Raw genomic sequence first — 22,363 nt, 5'->3', positions numbered from 1 at the left:
CTTTCAAACTTGCGCGGCTCGGCTCCACGGGGGTCCTTTTTTGAAAGGACCTTGCACATTTCAAAATCCCCTTATTCCTCTCAGCTGAATATTCAGCGCCTCATTAGAATATTCCCCTTATTCCTCTCAGCTGATTTTGAAATGTGTGGGGTCCTTTCGAAAAGGACCTCCATGTAGCCGACCTGCGTGCGTTCAAAAGCGGAACTTTCAAAGCACCACAGCCAGCAGAATGCTAAAGAGGAACTGAATATTCATTTCAGCGCCTCATTAGTATTCTTTGATTTGGCTGTTAGCATGGCCATTTCGAAGTTTTGGCCAAGTGCAGCCACAGCCTGGGATTTTTTAAGGAAATGGCATTTTCCCTCTTTTGACCCTGAAAATATTTTCTCACGCTGTAGAAGAGACCCGGACTCTGCAACACTTACACTAAATTGAGCAATGTGTAGGTTTGGTGGTGACTCTCACCACCCTCAGTACAAAGAAGAATTTCATCCTTGCTCTTTTTCTAATTATACATAAATATTTTTGTGCTTTGCTTTGTCCTTCCTTAATACATGACAGACACATATACCCCACGTAAAGGTGTGTGTGGGGCGGGGGGCGGAATGAAAACTAAAACCAAAGTATGTGTGTGTGTACTGGCTCTTTGCAATGTACTGCAAATGGGAAGATGGGAAATAACTTCAGTGGGGCTACAGTAGTATTTAAGTGTTTTGCTGAATCAAGGTGTAAAGTGATAGCCCCTCAGTTTCCTACACTGAGCTCTGCAGCAAACATGTAACTTGGCCATTTCTAAAAATTCAAGAAGTAGAGACATGTCATGAAAACTTGGCCCCCATTTAAGCCAAAATCAAAACTCCTATTGGTCAATAGGATCAGATGTCACCAATGGTCCCTGCTCTCCGTAGTTTATGATCTAAGGCTCTGATCCTCCAAAGCAGTTCACAGGGGCAGAACCACATTTAAGGCCAGGCCCCTGAACAGACTTAGAGGTTGACCTGTTTGTATAATTTTGCAAATTTAGAACTTAACAGACAAAAAAGTGGGAAAGAAAGATGGAGGACAAAGCTTTCAGTGACAGACTCTTATGTCTGCTATGGGCAGCATTTATAATGATAATTGTGCATTGTAATTAAAGCAGGGAATTCTGGTTCCTAAAGGGAGGTGTGGATAGGCTAATAGCCTGGGACTCAAGATTCTAGCTCTGCCAGAGATTTCCTGTGATACTTTGGTAAAACACTTAATCTACCCCATGCCTCAATTCCCCATCTGTAAAATGGGGTCACTACCTCCATACCTCACTAGAATCTTGAGAGGGTAAATCACTTAATAACTTTGAAGGTGTTCAGAATGCAGATGATATAAGTACCTTGACAGAGAAGAATTGGTGACACAACATTTGCATTTTTTAAGGTTTCCTTAGGTGGAGCTCATATTTAAGATGACTGTTCATTATAATACGTCATGCTTTTTATAGTTTGTTAACAATCTATAAATGCTCAAGAAAAATCCTGAGGCTAAAGACACACAGGGTGCTTCGCCTCAGATAGCATCTGTATGCCATTATTTAGAAAAATATGCACCTGAACAAAACTGCATGTTGTCGTGTTTGCCTACTTTTTTTGAAAACTTTCTCCCAGGGAAATCACACCTTTGTTTGAGTTCAGTGGCAGCACATTGGGCAAAATGAAGAAAAAACTATAATCACAAGCGAAACAAAAGAAGATGCATTGGAATGAGAAACTGCATAAAGTAGTTATAGCAAAACAATTTCTTATTCACAATCATAAGAGCAGGAATGAAAAGCATATCACAGTTTTTTAAATTTTTGAAATGTCACTAATGAGCAAACTGGAAAATATAGTCACATTTTTAACGAAAAAGAACAGGAATGAGGGCAGAGATTTAGGGCCCATGCACACCCTTGTTAATCAGGCAGAACTTCTGATGACATCAGTGGGACTTTTGCCTGTAAAAGAAGTAAAGGACTAAGACTGTATGTTGAATTCTGCAAAGTGGTGACAGAAATCAACACTACAAAGTTTTGTCGACAGAATTGGCCTTCTGTCGACAAAACTAGGGAGCGTCCACACTGCAGAGGCGTTCTGTCTGGAATCTGTCAACAGAACACAACCTTTTTTTCCCGACAGAGTTCTGTCCTTAAATTTTGAGGCATAGCTCCTCAGCAGGCAGGTTCTGTCGACAGAAAAATAGTGTAGACGCTTGGGGTGGGGGAGGGGGGTGCCTCTGTCGGCAGAGAGGGCTTCTGGTTCACTGGGCAGCCCTGTTTGCAGAGCTTCCAGTTGGTTGTTCTGTCGCCAGAGCACTGGGCAGTCTGGCCACTCTCTGTCGACACAGGGCCTTGACGATGGGGAGCCCCTATTAGGTGTGGACCTGTTCTGTAGACAGAGGTCCTGTTGGGAAATATCTGTTGATAATGACTTCTGTTGACAGAACTTGGTAGTGTAGGCACAGCTTCTGTGTACACATTCTGGCTGTCTTTACCATTCTATGATGTGACTGTACCTAAATCAACCAAGCCACTGCCAGTATAGGGTCGTAGGATTTCTTCCTAGATGGGTAAAAATGGGCAAAGTGTAAGTTAGTGAAGATTCCTTCTATCAGTTTCACTTATTTCTTCTATGCTTTTTGTCTTCAAGCTTCTTCGTAAATGTAATTCCTATTTCTGTCATATCATCTCCCTTCAGACTGTCTTGAACGAAGGTAACTTCTGCTGCTAAGTGAACCTGGAAAGAAACAGGTCTGGTCATTTCATTTACAGAAATTTTCCTTTTCTTCATTTAGTTCATCCAGCTGTTTTTTACCACCACAAGGGGGGCGTCTTGATTAAATCATCCTTTATATTATTCTTTAATAACTTTGAAGGGGGCATGGCAATTAGGGTGTTGGGAGATTACTAATGAAGAGCTGTGGTGCACATGCAGCACTTCAGTAGGCTAAATCTCCCTCGCGGCAACTATGAAGTGTGAAGTTTTGAGGAGGAGAGGAACTTTGAAGTAGTGTGGGCACTTCAAAAGTACCCACGGCTGACCCGCAGCTACACACGTGCTGGCACTTCAAAGTTTCACACTTCGACGTTCCCGCGGGGGAGATTTAGCCTAATGAAGTGCTGCATATGCACCGCAGCCCTTCATTAGTAATCTCCCAACACCCTAATTACCATGCTCCCTTCGAAGCTGGGGGCTAGTCTAGACACAGCCCTTCTGTATTTAAACATGTGCACATATTTTGTTCTGTTAACAATGTGCCAATATGTTGGTTAGTACTTCTTAATGCCAGAATGATGTTTTGCTTGCTTCTGGGGACGTGAAACATAAAACAGGTGAACTTCATATTGGAATCACAAAGATAACACTTATTGATGCAAGTGTTAATACCCTTGAAGATACCAAAATCTTGAGATTGATTTACAGTAATATGACATGGTATACAACTTTCATTTTGTAATTCTTAGGAAACATATATATGTGCCAAATTACATATTATTTGTAGGCAAGTAAAACTACACCACGGACAAATTTTGTCCATAAATTCATCCTTGGTGTAGTTCTATTTTCTCCAATAAACTAATGCCAAATGGAATTTGTCCCTGCAATTTTAAAAGGATGTCAATTATGATTTGTTTCTGTTTTATTTTGTAAAAGTTGAGATTTGAAAACAAAATATGCAATGTTCTTTGATTCACCGTTACTTTACTCTATGACTATACTGAGACAAATTCTGCTCCATTACACCAGTGTAACAATGGAGTACTTCAATTTATTTGAACAGAGGAATTCTGAATTTACAGTGATGTAAACGGAAACCAGAATTTCACTTGGTATATTTGGTGGGATATAGAAACTGCTGTTCCTAAATCTGAAACTGAGATTAAATATTTATAAGTTATGTTTTGTTTGCTTATCCAATAGTTCCACTTTCTTATATCTATAGTCAACATGAGAGAGAGGAAAATTCAATGTCCACATGTTTACCATTTCTAGGGCTCCTCTAATAACACCACAAAGGAGGTTACAGTAGCAAAGTGAAGATCGCCCTGCTGGGAGCTCCTCCACAAAGTCCACTAATGGGTTCTTGTCCAGTATTAAGAAGAATTCATTTTCTGATGTGTTACTGCAGCTCACACCAGGGGTAATCCCAAGGTACATCTTGAATGCAATCTGTAAAGAGACAAAAATGTGCCCCTTGAAACTACTGCATGTAAAATAGGCCTAGGTGTATTTAGGTGCTTCATTCTATTGATCAGTTTACCCATGAGACTAGATGTAAGGGATAAGGCCAGACAGAGAATCACAGAGCTGTGACTGGCTCCCTGACCACTTCCTGCTCTGCTGTATACTGCACAAGCTAGACACAGCAGAGAACCTGGGCCTATATTGCATTCCAAATAGTGTAATAGAGGGGCACTGACTTCCTCTACAGACAGCAGTTTTATTCTGATGTCCTTCTAGTGGCTTTGTCAGGGTCAGACCCTATGTATGCTGATACACACCAGATCCAAATCAGGTGCATGGCTTTCAAGTATATTTCTGTTAACACTGGTGATCATCACTCAGGGTGGCCTGTGATCATTTGGTACATGTTTCTGTTTCATTCTCATTTGAAGCTACAGTCTGGTAACTGGGACTGTGATTTTATTTGACAGCAGAGCATCGTCTGTATTGAAGGTTACAACACAGATTGATAACACCGTAGATATGTAAAATCTGCTTTGCCAGGGACTGGTCCCCTTATGGGAATATTTGTGAGGAAGGCTATACAATGATGTCATCACTTTATCAAGGCTGCACTAAACTGGGCACTCGTAGGGCATTTCTCTTCTCAAGAGCTCCTCCCAAATACAGTGCTACAAACTGCTGCACAACAGACAAAGCCTCCTTTCTCTGTCTCTTTTGTGGACATCAAACATGGATGGTATCCAAACTGTTCTGAAGTTTCTTGTTAACTGGAAAACTGCCATCGGTTACAGTTTTATGGCACTACTGACAGTGGGAAGCGAACGTTTATTTTCTCTTGTTGCTTTCAAGTGCCCCTGCAGCAATGAAAACTTCATCTATGGTTTGGTATTTCTCTTTGCCCCAGCTTGGGTGTTGCTAATTATTGGGTATTTCATGAACAGCAGGATGTGGAAACTTTTCACAGGGTGCTGTCTGAATCCCAGGAAAATATTCCCTAAAGGGAACAGCTGCCGTTTCTTTTATATCTTTGGACAAATCACCTTAAATGTTCTGATTGCTCCTGTGATGTGGCTTTCTGTGGCTTTGCTCAATGGAACTTTTTATGAATGTGCCATGAGTGGCTTGAAATATCCAGGGTATGTAAACACGCTCTGCAAAAATAAATCAGACAGGTGCTGGAAAGAGCTGCACAAAGTATCTTGTGGCAAAACTACCATGTCCTCTTCAGAGAGTGAGGAATTAAAACTGATGCTTCAAGCGCAGTCTCAGGTAAGAAAAGCAGACTAGCTGCTTTGCTATTTAGAATAAAGCTTTGTATTATTTCTTTATCAGCATGTGTTTCTAACATCAGGTAATAACAGTAATTTCAAATCAGAATTCCTGTATGATACAATAAAATAACAGAGAATTGCCGAGGGGCAGATTCTATACACTTACTGAATTTGAGTAATATCTTACTCCTCCAGTAGACCACTGAAATCAATGCAAGTATGAAAACTGGAATCAGAAACTTTGTTTCTTTAGTAGAAGAGGGTGACACTTAGAAGAAGAATGCATCGCATTGCTAGAGAAGGCTGAGGTAATTAAAAAAAAGAGATCTCTAATATGTCATCCAGATAAAGGAACATCAGATTTAAAAAAAAAAATCAATTACAAATTTTAACTTTAATTTTTAATTTTAACTTTATTTCAAATAGTCTCTTAGATTATTCAAACAAAAACAATTTTTAAAATAGCCGATTTCCTGTGAACAGTTTATAAGGCTTATTTCGTTTTATATTTCCCTCAGAGTGGATAATGAAAATGGACGAGTTAGTTTCACTTCCACATGAAATCTTTTTAGTATATGAAGGAAAATAGAACCTTTATGGTTATAGTGAAATAACAAAAACACATCCTAAATTAAAGCCATATTCCTCACTCATCTCCCACAATGTTATTTTACATTTGCTCATTGCTTTGTAATGTCAGGAAACAGAGAAAAAGAACTAAAGAAATTAAAAAGAGAAACCAACCACAGGAAATGAGGGAAAGATGAATGTCATCCCAAGCAGAGAAATATGCTGCTGCATCTGAAAACTATCATCAGACAAAAATCACGCCAATTTACAACTGATGCCAATTCTGGAAACAGTTAAGTTTCAGGTCCTAGTGCACTGGTATGAATTACAAACAGCACAGGGGAATATTTTATTGTTAAAAAATCATTGTCCAGAAAATTAGAAATAAAAAACTTGGACGTGTGTCTTAAGCTATGAAGATGGGAAAGAGTGAAAGTCATTTGGCTACTTTGTTGTATTTGAGCAACTAAATCACAGGAGTACAGAATTCTCAGTGTCAGGAGAGCACTAAGCTGCTAAAAGGGTGGATAACATGGGGAAAATCTGTGCCACAAATGCTTTCAGTTAGTACAAACTTGATTTGAAAATAAGGAAAATGAGACTGTTCTTTAAATGTCCCGTCAATTTTTTAGTCAAGAAATAAAACAAAGCACTCTGTTTCATACACTTCTGAGAGGAAATTGCAAGCAGTCCTGTAGCACCTTAAAGACTAACACATTTATTTATTAGGGCAATGAGTTTCTTCAGATTTTCAGAATATTCTGCATTACTACAGAAGTGAGTATTACCCAGGAAAGTGCATTACCTAATAAATAAATGTGTTAGTCTTTAAGGTGCTCCAAGATTACATGTTTTTTGTGAAGCTATAGACAGACACAGCTATCCCTCTCAGGAAATTATTTATCTCTTTCTCTCAGGTAAGTGCAGATTTCACCTGGTAATAATGCATACATGACAGGCTGCATATCTCCACTAGAGCTCTCTAGAGGATGACAATTGCATTTTATAGCAACATTTACAGTTTTCAAATGTATGAAAACACATGTTCTTGCATAATGGAATCGTGTCAGCTGTGCATTTTGATTTGGAGAGGCTGAGGTCTGTTTGTGTGGGGTTGGTAGTTAGGGCACTGGCCTAGAGACTGGTTGAAATACTGCAGGAGATGGTTCCTAATTACAAACGTCCCAGTAAAAAAAGTGGGAAAAAAGTTTTTTAACTGTCTAAATATCTTGTTTTGACATTTGTAGAAGGAAGTTTCAGGTGTCAATCCTCTTTTAACTACTTACGTTTTCCTTAGAGTGATAAACCACGGCAAGCCATTTCAACCATAATATAAACCCGGATATTTCTGCGATTAAATCTGCACAGCTAAGACCTTGACATCATCCTCTCTAACTTACCTAGTGAAATGGGCTTTGATAAACAGACACCATTCCAGTTGCAGGGCTAGACATGGGCAGGTCCTGCAGTTAAGGCAGTGGTGTCAGATGATCTAGATACCTTTCCTGGCTCTGCCAGTGATTTTCTGTGTGACTTGACAAGTCACTTAATCATTCTGTACCTTAGCTCCTCATTGGTAAAACAGAGTTAATGTAGTTCCTTTCTCCCACCTGTCTTCTCTATTGAAACTGCAAGTGGTTTGAGACAGGGTCTATGTCTTGTTATGTGCATGTACAATACCGCTCAATGAAACCCCCACCTCAGTAGGGACCTCAAGGCACCTCCATAATACAAATAATTTTAAAATCACACATATCTGTGGCAAAATACAAAATATAGGATACTTAGTATTCCAGATCCTCATTTATGGCATATTTTATTTTTTGCTCCATATAAAAAATTCCTGTTTACATCAGTGGGAGTTTTAGGTACAAAATGAATAAAAATAACTATGAAATACTGATCTGCACTGTGGCTAAGAGATACATGTTGGCACTAGGAAAAGAATAATGTTTATGTTCTTTTTCAGATTCTAGGGTGGTTTGTGATAGTTACTACAGCTCTTTTGTCTCTGTTAACCACCTGCTGTGCCAGGTGCGGATCTAAAATCAGCCACCTCCAAATGAAGTTCTGGAGGGTATACACAGAGAAGGAGAGCGAACAATTGGAACAACTTTTCCAACTCTATGCTACCAAACTTAGTGAAAGAAACCTGACGAGCTTTTTTGAGAACAAAAATCCAGAAGCCTTTCCCATGCCAACCTATGAGGCCTGGGAAGAGGCTTCTCAACTCTATTCTTTCAACAGCAGTGAGCAGCACTACAGCACCCTTCATAGACTGGTCGAAGATGGCAAGAAAGACAACGGTGAGGAAAGAGAGACAATGCTGGACTTTGTAGATGGACATGAAATAGTATAGCTAATAGTCATGCTCAGCCTTTAAAAATATTTTGCTAATGTGATATACTCTTAACCCTTTTAATCTTGCTGGTGGTAGCCTCTCTTTCTCCCTATTTTCTTTCCCTCCCCATCAGTGGGATGCCATCTGTGCATGCAAGGCACATTTTGCATGCTCAAGTGGCTGTCACCATCCAGCTGGCAGCCCAAATCCAGCCTCTGAGAATTCCAGTCCAGCCCCAAAGATGGCATCCTCTGCACAGTATGACCTCGTGCACACCACATGTGTGAGATCTTACCACATGGAGGATGCCATTTTGGACTGTCAACAGTAGGCAAATGAGTTGTTGCATTGTGCCATACTAAACCTGTCAATGTACACCATCATACTCAATGATAAGCCAGCTCAAAAAAGTTGGAAAGAAAGTTCTTCTGTGCCTCGGACTCCTAATCCAAACCTCATGGGAGTCAATGGGAATTTTCCTACTGAGTTCAACGGGCTTTGGATCAGGCCCAACAGAACAAAGATTTCAGCACAGATTTTTCATTAGATTTGTTCAGTGTCAACAAATGTACTAGTTCTTTGTGTACCACAGGCAGCATGCCCTATCTTTTAAATAAAGAAACTATCATGAGGTGTTTATTTAGTTTAAATAAGGCATTGTCATTATTTCTTCTCCTGCAGGAAACGTGGGAATCCTTACTTTCTGATGGCAGAAATCTCTCATTTCTAGTTCTGTAGAGTTTTGCATTGTTGGGACTTAAATATGTGACTAGCAGAGGAATGTAAAATACTGTTTGTTCTTGGCCTGGACGAGTGGAAAACTGAAGGAGTGAAAGAAATTCCAAATACAGAGAGAAAGGAAATGCTTTTGGGGTCAGCTGATTTTAATGAGTGACCACTGTTGCTAAAATGTTGGAAAGTTAGAATAAATCTGGGGTGAGATTTATTAGCAGTCAGAGTGCAGGTGAGGTGACTGCGGTACCAATATTCATAAGTGCATGTTACCACATGACCCTGTGATTTCTCATAAGGATTTTGAACTCAATCCATGGCTGCCACAGCTTCATTTTTCCTTCTCCATAGTGTTTTAGTAATATTGTAAAAACTGAATGGAAAACAGCCAGCAAGCTCTTTTCCTTTGGGTGACTGGAAGGCTTTTATGTAGCATTTTACCATTTATCTCCCGATCATGAAAAAGATCATATTTCTGCACAGATGAAGGGTTTTAAAACCTACTTTTAACAACAGGTCAATTTCTTCCACTCGTCTATTCTGCTTTCAGTATGTATATATTCACAGTAATCAAGGTGTAGTGCCAACAGTACATGGGCTGTCAGCTCCAGGAATAGAACCTGTGAGCATAGGGTCTAAAGCTCTGCACTCTACAACATGAGCTAAAAGCCAGCCCCCTCTCAGCCAAGGCTGTAGAGCAGAGACTTCACTCACCCCAGCTGAGGTCTCACTGCCTCTCGCTACTACATGCTTCTCTGAGCTGCAGAAGCATATGCCAGGCTTCTGAGACTTTCCAGCAGTTCTTCCCAGTCAATGCACCAGTTGTAAAGCTGACAGACCTAGGTTGCTAGCCCCAGGGATAAAACCTGCAAGTATAGGGTCTAAAGCCCTGCACTCTACAACATGAGCTAAAAGCCAGCCGCCTCTCAGCCAAGGCTGTAGAGCAGAGACTTCACTCACCCCAGATGAGGTCTCAGTGCCTCTGGGTACTACAAAGGCAAGGATGTTTCTCTTCTGCATTCACATTTTAGTTTCTTTTTTTTTCCTCTACAATATCTAAGGCCGGGTCTACACTAGACATTAACATCAATTGTAGATATGCACTTCTAGTTATGGCAATTGCATAGCTAGAATCAACTTACCTACAATTGACTTACCTGTCCAACCTCCTAATATTGCAGAGTACAGATAGCTCAATTTCATGCATCCCTACTAGGTGCATGAAACTGAGCCTCAAAATATGTTGAAGATACACCTCAAGAGTATAATCCACTTGCAAGCTCTAGAGCCAATATGTCTGGGATTTTTTGTAGAGTGTTTAGTGGCTTGAAGCATTTGTTGGGTTAGGGTCAGTTGTTTCTGTTAAGGAGACTGATTCTGTCATCTTGTTTTATGAAGATCTTGATATGGGCCAGTTTTTAAGAACATCCATTTGTGCCAATTAGCAACAGAGACTGTAGAGGCAGCAGCTTTCAGGAAGACAAACTAAAGCAGTTCTGTCATGCATGTTATCAGGCATTCAGGCCATTCCCTTTACCAACCACTTACTAGAGCCCATGTGACAACTTCTTTCTGGTAGCAAATGGGCAAAGCTTAACTAAAGTTTTAACAAATTATGCACATCTCCACAGAATTTGGACCTATGTAAAGCAGAATACTGCACAAAATAAATGCTTCACATCATAAACCAAATCTTCCAGTCCCTATTTTGTCAGAGTCAGCTCAATAGTGCAAAAAATTATTTGCGAACAAATATTCATACAACTACCAGCTCATTTTGACACTTGCCTTTTATTTGCTTCCCACAAATATTCATACAATTGATTTTTTATTTACCAGAATGTTCCTGGTAAGAGGAAATATCAGGATACTTTCTACTGGTATTTAGGGTAACTGTCAGTAGCTACCTACATATAGAGACTGCTTCTTTCACTATAGGATTAGTGCATCTGTCCACAAGGCTGTTTTGTGATTTGAGAACCATCATTCAGGGAGCAGAATCAATATTATGTCTGTTATGTGACAAATCTCACCTCATGAACAACAAATGGTAAATTGTAAATAAATGAAAGAGTAGTCATAGCTAATAGTTTGCAAGAAATCCATATTTGAAATTTGTGTAAATATTTTCAGTTAACACATTAGTGAAAACTTAAATCTTGAGACAAGAGTTGAAAAAGGGCTTAAATTAATTGACTACATCATTTGTTGAAAATAGTTCACCCAAATAATTCAATTAAGTCTGCACTCAAGCAAAATTTAATTCTTGCCAACATGAGTTTTGCATAAGTAAACACTATAGGGTACAGGCCTAAAGCTTGTGCTTATACAAGAAATGCATATTGAATCAGATTGTCAGTTAAACTTTCAATGGGAGTTTGACTCAGGATCTATTTCAATATGGATTTATTGTGTAACAGCATAAGTAAATATTGGCTTTTGTGCACTGGATGTTCTGTGAGCAAAATAATAGATGTTCACACAGTCTTCAGACTACCTAGAAGGCTTGTGAAGGAAGCAGGGAAATGCATGGGTACTTTAAAAACAAAGGCAATTTTGAAGCTATTGCCCTGATTCAGGAGAGCATCCCTGTTCAAGTAAGCAATTAATTTTAACCCTGTTCTAAGTCTCATTGAAGTAAATGGGATTTAAGCACATGCATGTACTTAAATTCTTTCTCAGATAGGCAGAAGTACAGATTTGTCATCCGAATGCCATGTCTGTGTTCTGACAGTAATTGCTGATGAGCTGCTTCACTTCCTAACAAATAGATGAAGTGCAGAGACTTCCAAAAATTTGATATACATTCAAGAATATTATCTCACTACATTAATTTTAGATTACAGTTATGTAACCTGGAATGGTTGAGGTAGAATGTCTGTTAAGTCCCTTATGAACTTTTGAACAGTTTACTCAAAGCCTTTGTATTTTTTTTTCCTCCTCATCTTTAATTTCATCTTTAGTTCCATTACAAATTGCCATCTTGCTGCTAGGAACCTTCTGCAGAAAATCAGATGAGCGACATTTAGTTTGAAGCATATGTTTGCAATTAAACTTGACTCTGGAATAACCTACAAAGTATCCTTCAAGCAGATGACTCAGACTCTTCTTATTAAAACTGTCTGTAAAATAAACTTCTTGTTGCCACATTTTCCTGCACATGCTTTGCTGAATCTTAAGAGCAAACGAGACAAATGAAAACTGTAACTTCACCAACCAAAAATTAATATTTACCACTTTTGCAGATTTTGAGAATTTTTTAAAAATGGGGCAACCAGTGACATGAAGGGCTAGAATGTAACTTTACAATAAACACAGGAAGGTGGAGCACTTAGCTGGGCCTCTCAAGTAGCAGACCAGTGATCAAACAGACTTGGAAAGTCACAATTCCTCCCCTCATCATGCTGGGTAAGGAGTATAGTACGTCATCTTTTTTCTAAGAAATATTTTACATATCCTATCCTGCGCGCCTGGCTGGCTACTCCAGCTAGAGAAGAAGAACAGGGCTAGTCACTTCCAGTCAACGGTGTGATGCTGTTGCAGAAAAAGCAAACATGATTCTGTGATGCATTAACAGGAGTGTTGAGAGCAAGACACGGGAAGTGATTCTTCTGGTCTACTCAGTGCTCATTAGGCCTCAGTTGAAGTACTGTGTCCAGTTCTGGGCACCACATTTCAAGAAAGATGTGGAGAAATTGGAGAAGGTCCAGAGAAGAGCTACAAGAATGATTAAAGGTCTAGAGAACATGAGCTATGAGGGAAGACTGAAAGAACTGGCCTTGTTTAGTTTAGAAAAGAGAAGACTTAGAAGGGGGTGTGATAGCGGTTTTCAAGTACCTAAAAGCGGGATACAGGGAGGAGAGAGAAAAATGTTCTCCTTGGTCTCTGAGGACAGGACAAGGTGCAATGGGCTTACACTTCAGCAAGGGAGGTTTAGATTGGACATTAGGAAAAACTTCCTAACTGTCAGGGTGGTTAAACACTGGAATAAATTGCCTAGGGAGGTTGTGGAATCTCCATCACCGGAGATATTAAGAGGTTAGATAGCCATCTATCGGGGATGGTATAGATGGTGCTTGGTCCTGCCATGAGGTCAGAGGACTGGACTTGATGACCTCTCAAGGTCCCTTCCAGTTCTAGTGTTCTATGATTCTATTATCCTAGCCGCTGTCAGGCCTCTCTCCTTCCAGTGTGGAATGGAGAGCACTTGGTACCTTGCACCTGCTCTTTGTTTAGCAGCTAATGTGGCAATTTGAGCCAGGCTGAGCAGGGGAGTAAGACCTGTGACACTCTAGCCATGAGTGATTTGCCAAGGGTATGGCTCCATTGCAAGGAATGTGGGATTATAGCATGTGTAGGGACAGTAAAAATAACAGTGAACAAATGGTGCCTAGCACCATATGTATGCATGCAGGGTCTGCAGGATACCTGCACATGGGATGCTAACCTGGATGAAGCCCATGCCACCTCATTGGCCTATCCATGCTGCAATCACACCTACACTTGTAGTGTAGACATAACCAAAGAGGATCGGGGCAAAGCCAATTAACACTGTACTGTGTCTCCCTCTTGGCTATTAAACCATTCCTCTAAAGTGGATTGGAATGAAGACCACATATCCTGCCATCAAGATGGTAAAACGTAAAGTAGACCTAAGGCCAGAGGAGTGATACAATAAGAGTTGCAGCTCCAAACGCCTCTACTGCCTATTAGCTAAAGCTGAGAAAAGGACAGTTTCTGTCCCACAAGAAATTATATTTCCTTGACATTTGTTGTCATACCAAATCAGGACAAAAAGTCAATACAAAAACTTTAATGGAACCAAAATATCTGAAAAATTTAGATTTGCACAAATGTCAAAATATTTTGGTTCAATTTGTTAACTGGAAACATTTTGTTTGTTTGTTTCTGGTTAGGTCAAAGTTATTCTACATCTCCCTGTGCTGCTAGGGCTCCTCATGGGAGTTATAAATTAGGTGCCTCAGACTCATGACACCATTCTGTGGATGGACTCCCACTTCAATCCCCACTTCTCATGGTGCATCATTCCATGGGACTCCCACAGTGCACTTCGGGAGCTCAGCCAGAGGGAGAGGGACTGTGGTTTATCATGGGAGATGAAGCCTGGCTGGGGAACCTGGCCCTTTTAGAAGATGGAGGGCTGAGGCTATTAAGTACTGTGGTGCCTCAAATGGATGCAGAGATTAATGGTAACCCTACCAAAAACAAAACAAAAAAATGTTTTCAAGAAAAAATAATATTTTCCCATGGAAGATTTAAGTATTTTATTAACGATATTTTCCATTAAAAATCTCAGCCAACACTGCTGTGTGTCCTGTTTATCAGACCTTACTCCCTATAATACAGTTTTCTCATTCAATTACCTGATTTCTGCTAAACTCTTCTCCTGCTTTATATCTAGCTCTGTTTCATCAACCTCCAGGCTTCTGTTAGTGAGGAAAGTAACCAGTTAAATATGCTAAGTGCCTCAACCACTTTTCATTTAGTCTGAGCCGCACTTCACATACAAATGTTATGGGGCTTTCCAATTTTTGTTTTTTTTACAATTTCCTGTGAAAAGCAGAACTCATATGGAAACTATGTACAATGGTGGCTATCACATCGTACAAGTACTTACAGTAAGATGGCACAATGTAAAACTATAAACAACTGAGAAAAGTTTATGATTTCACAATAAGTGGATGGGATGTGAGACCTACAATAAGAATAGTTGAAGAAATTGAATTAATAGCAGAGAAATGAGCCTCATATTGTCACCCCACTGTGTGTCTAACCACAATGTTCTTGAAATCCACCATCAAGTTCCTTTCAGAGTGAAATAAGGCAATCTGAGGTTGGGGTAGTGCTTGTTTCTAGGCCATCCTCATGGGGAAGAGGTTTTTGACTGCCAAAAATTGAGGCAATTTTGCAAAATTGAACTTTGACGTCCCTGTTCGTGTTTCCAAATAGGCAAAATTTGGAAAACAACAAGACCTCTCTAACTATCTTCCATATATTTATAAATTTACCTTCATATCACACATGTAAAATAGGAATGTATTAATGTTCCAGTTTCCATTTGGAGACTGTGATTTATTCAGGTTTGCCAAGGAATTGAACACCCACACACCCCTACCTAGCAGTCCATTCATTAACATAAGAATACAGGAATAGCCACTCTAGTTCAGACTGAAAGTCCATCTAGCCCAGTATTCTGTCTTCTGGCAGTGGCTAATGCCAGGTGCATCAGAGGGAATGAACAGAGCAGGTAATCATCAAGTGACCTATTACCCGTATGCAGCTTCTGGTAAACAGAGGCTAGGGATGCCGTCCCTGCTCATCCTAGCCAATAGCCATTGATGGACTTATCCTCCATGAATTTCTCTAGCTCTTTTTAAAACTCTATTATATTCTTGGACTTCACAACATCGTCCAGCAAGGAGTTCCACAGGGTGCCTGTGCATTGCGTGAAGAAGTACTTCCTTTTGTTTGTTTTAAACCTGCTACCTACTAATTTCATTTGGCAACCCCTAGTTTTTGTATTATGGGAAGGAATAAATAACAATTATATATTCACTTTTTCCAAACCAATCATGATTTATAGACTTCTATCATATTCCCCCTTAGTCATCTCTTTTCCAAGCTGAAAATTCCAAGATTTATCGCTCCTCATATGGCAGCTCTTCCATATCATTAATCATTTTCTTGCCTTTTTCTGAACATTTTTCAATGCCAAGGTATCTTTTTGAGATGAGACAACCACAGCTGCATTCAGTATTCAAGATGTGGCGTAACATAGATTTACATAGAGGCAATAAGATATACTCATTTATTTTCTATCCCTTTCTTAAAGACTCCTAACATTCTCTTTGTTTATTTTGACTGCTGCTCCACAATGAGTGGATACTTTGAGAGAACTATCCACCATGACTCCAAGAGCTCTCTCTTGAGTGGTAACAGCCAAGTTAGTCCCCGTCATTTTATACATCTAGTTGGGATTATGTTTCCCAATGTGCATTACTTTGCATTTGTCAACAACAAAATCATCTACCATCTTGTTGCCCACTCCCCTACTTTTGTGAGATCCTTTTGAAGCTCTTCACATTCTGACGCAGCCTTAACTATTTTGAGCAATTTTGTACCATCTGCAAATTTTGCCACTTCACCCTTTACCCCTTTCTCCAGATCATTTATGAACATGTTGAATAGGATTGGTCCCAATATGGATCCCCCAACGACACCACTGTTATTTCCTGTAAACTGAGTGCTTGGGTGGCTGCCTAGGATTAATTCAGGTGTCACCCAGCTCATTAACAGAGCACCCACAGCCAGTGGCATTTTTCTATTGATGGTGCATATCTGCACGGCCTTGGTGCACATAAAATTTTTTTCCACACATGGACGTTAAAAATTAGAGGGAACACTGGACACCACTAGATACCTCTCTCTATTCCGAAAACTTACCGTTTATTCCTACCCTTTGTTTTCTATCTTTGAACCAGTCATCACTCCATCAGAGGCCTTTCCCTCTTATCCCATGACAGCTTAACCACAAGTTCACACTTCCTATTAAAAACTCACTTGATTAACATTTGCAAGATGCCTAAATATAGTGCTGAGTATCTGAAGGAAGCTATACACTAAAAAAGCTGCAGTAGCATGGTAGTGAAAATTCTATTCCAGGAAATCTCCTGTCAGCATAGTTACTTGACATCTGTGACAGGTGGAAGTTAATGTGGGAAAACCTTTCCTGTCAACATAGTGCTGGGGTTAGATTGATATAACTGGGCAACTTTAGGTTACACCCCTGAGTAACTTTGGCACCCCAATATACGTAACTAAGGGCTTTTCACTAACACTGCATATGGGCCATGCATATAACTAACAAGCCCAAAGTGAAGAATGGTTGTGATACATATGCTCAAACAATGACGTTAGAATTCAGACCAGAAAGTATACGTACTTTTCCATAAGCACTGTTTGCATGCAATGTGATACCAGAAAGTCTTTGGCATGTCACCACTGATTCTTTAGATTAGCACAATTCTCATTACCACTTGCAGTACAGTGCTTCACCTTGCAATTTACTACTTAACAAACAACCTCTCATGTGCATTTTTCCTTTTTTCAGAGGCTGAAAAGCAAAATTCTCTCCCAGCGACCTTCACCTTCCTGTGAGGGTGAGGAGTACCAGGGTCGACAGTCGAGCCCTAATAGTTCGATTTTGCACATCCCCATTAGAATTGAACCATGGAAACTCGACTCTGACCATGTCGATCTCCTGGTAAGGGCAGAGATACCCTAAGGACATCACAGCTACATACAAGCTTCTATATCGTCACAAATTATAGATCCTAGAAAAATCGTCTCTTGATTATAATATGAGTCAATATGTGACAGACTGCTACAAAGTGTCCATATTCCATGCATTTATCATGTTGTGTGCCTTGACTGAATATGCACCATGTATTGGGATGTGGCTTTTTCCGTACCTTTTACACGTACAGTGGAATTTGTACTTCTTAGCCTGGGATTTCTCTCTCCTTGTCCTAGCAGTTTTACGATAATAACTTCACACTCAAAAGTCTCTTTACAACTTCTGAATTAGTTTTAGATTTTTCAAGTTTGTTCTGTTACTTTAGGTTTTGCTGCATCACCAGCTCACATTTCTTTGCTTTCCATGTAACTAAAGCTAGGGTTAAATTTCTCTTCCCTTATAGCTGCTGTGACATGCTTTTATCTGCTAACCCAATGGCCAACCTCTCTCGATATTTTCATGTTTTGTGTTCCTAAAATCAGTTTTCATCAGTTTTCATTGCACTTTGGAATTCCAAAAGAAATTACAACAACTACTTAAGGAACTCCCTGCTGCTATTCGGGAACTTATTCACTCAGACACACCATCTGAGCCCCACCCTGGATTATTCTATTTACTTCCCAAAATCAACAAACCTGGGAACCCCAGATGACCTATCATTTCAGGTACTGGCACCCTTACCACTGGACTATCCAGTTATGTGGATTCTCTCCTCAAACCCTGTGCCACTAACACTCCCAACTACCTCCGATATACCACTGACTTCCTGAGGAAGGCTGTGTCTACACTAGCCCCAAACTTCGAAATGGCCACGCAAATGGCCATTTTGAAGTTTACTAATGAAGCGCTGAAATGCATATTCAGCGCTTCATTAGCATGCGGGCGGCCGTGGCACTTCAAAATTGACGCGCCTCGCCGCCGCGTGGCTCGTCCCGACAGGGCTCCTTTTCGAAAGGACCCCACCTACTTTGAAGTCCCCTTATTCCCATCTGCTCATGGGAATAAGAGGACTTCGAAGTAGGCGGGGGCCTTTCGAAAAGGAGCCCCGTCTGGACGAGACGCGCAGTGGCGAGGCGCGTCAATTTCGAAGTGCCGCGGCCGCCCGCATGCTAATGAGGCACTGAATATGCATTTCAGCGCTTCATTAGTAAACTTCGAAATGGCCATTTGCGTGGCCATTTCGAAGTTTGGGGCTAGTGTACACACAGCCAAAGTTACAAAGCATCAGAAAAGTTCCTGACAACACCATCCTTGCCACCATGGATGTAGAGGCTCTGTACACTAATATTCCACATGAAGACAGATTACAAGTGACCAGGAATACCATCCCTGATGTCACCACAGACGATCTGGTGTCTGACCTCTGTAACTTTGTTGTCACCCACAATTATTTCTGATTTGGGGACAATTTATGCCTTCAGATTAGTGGTACTTCTATGGGCACCTGCATGGCCGCACAATATGCTAATCTATTTATGACTGGCCTGGACCAATGATTCCTCAGCTCTCGTTCCCTATTATCCCTCCTCGACTTAAGACACATTGATGACATCTTTATGATTTGGACCCATGGTACAGAGATTCTAGAAGAATTCCACAGAGACTTTAAAACTCTGCACCCCACCATCAACTTATGCCTTGATTACTCCACATGAGAGATACATTTCCTGGACACTACAGTACAAATCAAGGATGGCCTGATCAGTACCACACTCTACTGGAAACCCACTGATCGCTATACTTACCTAAATGCTTCTAGCTTCCATCCTGCACACATAACTAGATCCATTGTTTACAGTCAAGCCCTTAGGTACAATCACATTTGCTCTGATCCTACTGACAGAGACCAAAAAGTACAAGATCTCTACCAAATATTCATAAACCTGAATTACCTACCAGGAGAAATAAAAAAACAAATCGACAGGACCAGACGAATACCCAGAGACCAGCTACTCCAGGATAGGCCCAAAAAAGCCAAGAACAGAACACCATTGGCCATTACCTACAGCCCCCTTCTCAAACCACTGCATTGCATTATTAAAGACCTACAACCTATCCTTAATCAGGATGCCACACTTCAGAAGGCCCTAGGTGACAGGTCTGTTCTCTCCTACAGACAACCTCCCAACCTTATGAGGATTCTTACCAACAGCCACAGTCTATAGTGCAGGAACACCAGTCTTGGGACTTTTCCTTGCAACAAAGCCCGCTGCCAGCTTTATCCACATATCTATTCTGGGGATACCATCACTGGACCTAACCAGGTTAGTCACAGAATCACGGGCACATTCTCATGTTCCTCAACTAACATCATATATGCCATCATGTACCAACAATGCCCAGATGCTTTGTATATTGGACAGACTTCAAACTCTCTTTGACAAAGAGTTAATGGGCACAAAACAAACATAAAAACACTCCTGATCCACAAACCAGTCAGCCTGCATTTCAATGGAGTGGGCCATTCTGTTAATGACTTAAGAGTTTGTGTCTTACTGAAGAGGAATTTTCACACTACTTTGGAAAGAGAGGGTGCTGAACTCTCTTTTATATTCAAATTCGACATATTAACATGTGGTTTGGACGGGGAGGCAAGTTTTCTGGGTCATATAGGGGCTCTTTTGCATACTTGGCTTAATCTAATTCTTGATTTACCCCCTCCCCCCTATTACACACCCTCTCTGATGTGTTCACCTTGATAATTTTTTTCTGATTTGTCTTGATTACTATTTTTGGTTCTCTATGCCTTAAATATTGAGTCTGTCCTGGTATGGTTATGGTCTGAAGAAGTGGGTCTGTCCCACGAAAGCTCACCTAATAAATTATTATTATAAATTGTTTTGTTAGTCTTTAAAGTGCTGCTTTAATGCTTTTTTGTTTTGATAGTTTTCATCAGAGCTCTTATAAAACATTCAACATTCTCTGATGGAAACATGCTGTCACAAATCTCACTTCTCTGAGGTAAAAAGTACTCCAAACATAGCCAGAACCCTTTCACATAATAGCTGTGGCAATCTTCAGTAGAGTTGAAGGATTTAAAGGTATGCTCTGCTTGCTTCTCTATAGCTGCGTCTACACGTGCACGCTACTTCGAAGTAGCGGCACCAACTTCGAAATAGCGCCCGTTGCGTCTACACGCTTTGGGCGCTATTTCGAAGTTAACTTCGACGTTAGGCGGCGAGACTTCGAAGTCGCTAACCTCATGAGGAGATAGGAATAGCGCCCTACTTCGACGTTCAACGTCGAAGTAGGGACCGTGTAGACGATCCGCGTCCCGCAACGTCGAAATTGCTGGGTCCTCCATGGCGGCCATCAGCTGGGGGGTTGAGAGATGCTCTCTCTCCAGCCCCTGCGGGGCTCTATGGTCACCGTGGGCAGCAGCCCTTAGCCCAGGGCTTCTGGCTGCTTCTGCGGCAGCTGGGGATCTATGCTGCAGGCACAGGGTCTGCAACCAGTTGTCAGCTCTGTGTATCTTGTGTTGTTTAGTGCAACTGTGTCTGGGAGGGGCCCTTTAAGGGAGCGGCTGGCTGTTGAGTCCGCCCTGTGACCCTGTCTGCAGCTGTGCCTGGTATCCCTATTTCGATGTGTGCTACTTTGACGTGTAGACGTTCCCTCGCTGCGCCTATTTCGATGTCGGGCTGAGCAACGTCGAAGTTGAACATCGACGTGGCCAGCCCTGGAGGACGTGTAGACGTTATTCATCGAAATAGACTATTTCGATGTCGCAACATCGAAATAAGCTATTTCGATGTTGGCTGCACGTGTAGACGTAGCCTATAGCATAAAAAAAGATACCTAAATTTGTCCAGATCCTTTGCTTATCTTGGTAGCAATGCAAAATCTGACAAAATATTTTTTTCCAGATTGCCCATTCTGAAGACGTGCCAAAGATGTACCAAAACAGAAGTTTTCTGGGGCATTGAAGAGTGGCATGGTGATTAGCTCATTCAACCTTTGTTGCTGTGTTCCTTCCATATCTGTCTTTAGTTTACTTCTGCCACCAAGTTATGTTCCTGTACCACATATCAACTGGTCACAAAACTTGCTTATTTGCATCCAAGATCTTTTAACACTCTTTTGGGTATGGCTAAGGTTAGCTTTAAATAAGGTATTTTACACACAGTGCCACAGTGGCAGCACAGTATAATACTGTTTAACATTCCATTACATCTGTCATGAACCACAACCCCAGCAGGCTGTACAAACACTGAAGGGAAAAAAAAAGACAGTTCCTGTCCTGCAGACCTTACAAATAAATATGACAAAAGAGACAACAGATAGGTATAGGTAGACAGGGCAATCCAAGAAAACTGTGTCTATGCCTACCTTAGAGAAGGCTACTGCCAGAAATATTGCATCAAAAGTGATTTTCCAAACTATCTTCCAATATAAAACTTTCTATAGAGGAACTCACCACCTACAGGCTGTGTCTACCCTAGCTCCCAACTTTGACGGGAGCATGGTAAGTAGGGTGTTGGGAGATTATTAATGAAGTGCTGTGGTGCATATGCAGCACTTCATTAAGCTAATTCTCCCCTGAGGCAACTTTCAAGTGTTAAACTTCGAAGTGCCGGCTTGCATGTAGGAGTAAATTTTGAGGAGTAAAGGGACTTCGAAGTACTCACCAGTTAGCTGTGGCTACACGCAAGCCGGCACTTTGAAGTTTAACACTTTGAAGTTGCTGTGGGGGAGAATTAGCTTAATGAAGTGCTGCATATACACTGCAGCATTTCATTAATAATCTCCCAACACCCTTCTTACCATGCTCCTTTCGAAGTTGGGAGCTTGTGTAGGCACAGCCACATAGTGCTGATATAGTAGGCACCATGACACTCTATTTAGAGCCCTGGGTCAAGTGGGCATGCCAACAGGAGGAGGGACTGGTGTCATGATATATGAACTAGCAAAACTGCCAGTACAGAGCTATTGCAAT

General features: G+C 40.9%; 2 protein-coding genes across 7 annotated transcripts in view; one reads left to right on the top strand and one right to left on the bottom strand.

The window, feature by feature from the left end:
* Positions 1–307: 307 nt before the first annotated feature.
* TRAPPC3L (trafficking protein particle complex subunit 3L) overlaps positions 308–22,363 on the bottom strand; it is a 41,659-nt gene continuing 19,603 nt past the window's right edge. For both annotated transcript variants that reach the window (XM_074990701.1, XM_074990703.1), the window contains 2 exons: positions 3,996–4,181; positions 308–2,747 (listed from right to left, as the gene is read on the bottom strand). In XM_074990701.1, the coding sequence (XP_074846802.1) occupies positions 2,628–2,747; positions 3,996–4,181 (306 nt within the window). In that variant the 3' untranslated portion in view covers positions 308–2,627. The remainder of the gene's footprint in view (positions 2,748–3,995; positions 4,182–22,363) is intronic.
* LOC142011364 (calcium homeostasis modulator protein 5-like) lies at positions 4,751–21,900 on the top strand. 5 transcript variants are annotated; one of them, XM_074990700.1, is made up of 4 exons: positions 4,752–5,468; positions 17,245–17,397; positions 19,547–19,694; positions 21,294–21,900. In XM_074990700.1, the coding sequence occupies exons 1-3, from the start codon at positions 4,929–4,931 to the stop codon at positions 19,688–19,690; spliced, it is 837 nt and encodes a 278-aa protein (XP_074846801.1). In that variant the 5' UTR covers positions 4,752–4,928; the 3' UTR covers positions 19,691–19,694; positions 21,294–21,900. The 5 variants fall into 5 exon arrangements, with proteins under 5 accessions (XP_074846800.1, XP_074846801.1, XP_074846797.1 ...); XM_074990699.1 differs by lacking the exon at positions 21,294–21,900 and having other exon boundaries at positions 4,751–5,468; positions 19,547–20,192; XM_074990696.1 differs by lacking the exons at positions 17,245–17,397; positions 19,547–19,694; positions 21,294–21,900 and adding exons at positions 8,010–8,346; positions 12,077–12,162 and having other exon boundaries at positions 4,771–5,468.

This window comes from Carettochelys insculpta, chromosome 3 (genome assembly GCF_033958435.1).
Source record: "Carettochelys insculpta isolate YL-2023 chromosome 3, ASM3395843v1, whole genome shotgun sequence".
In the NCBI taxonomy this organism is placed as follows: domain Eukaryota; kingdom Metazoa; phylum Chordata; order Testudines; family Carettochelyidae; genus Carettochelys; species Carettochelys insculpta.
The sequence above is the reverse complement of the archived record's forward strand: the minus strand, read 5'-3'. Positions and strand labels throughout refer to the sequence as shown.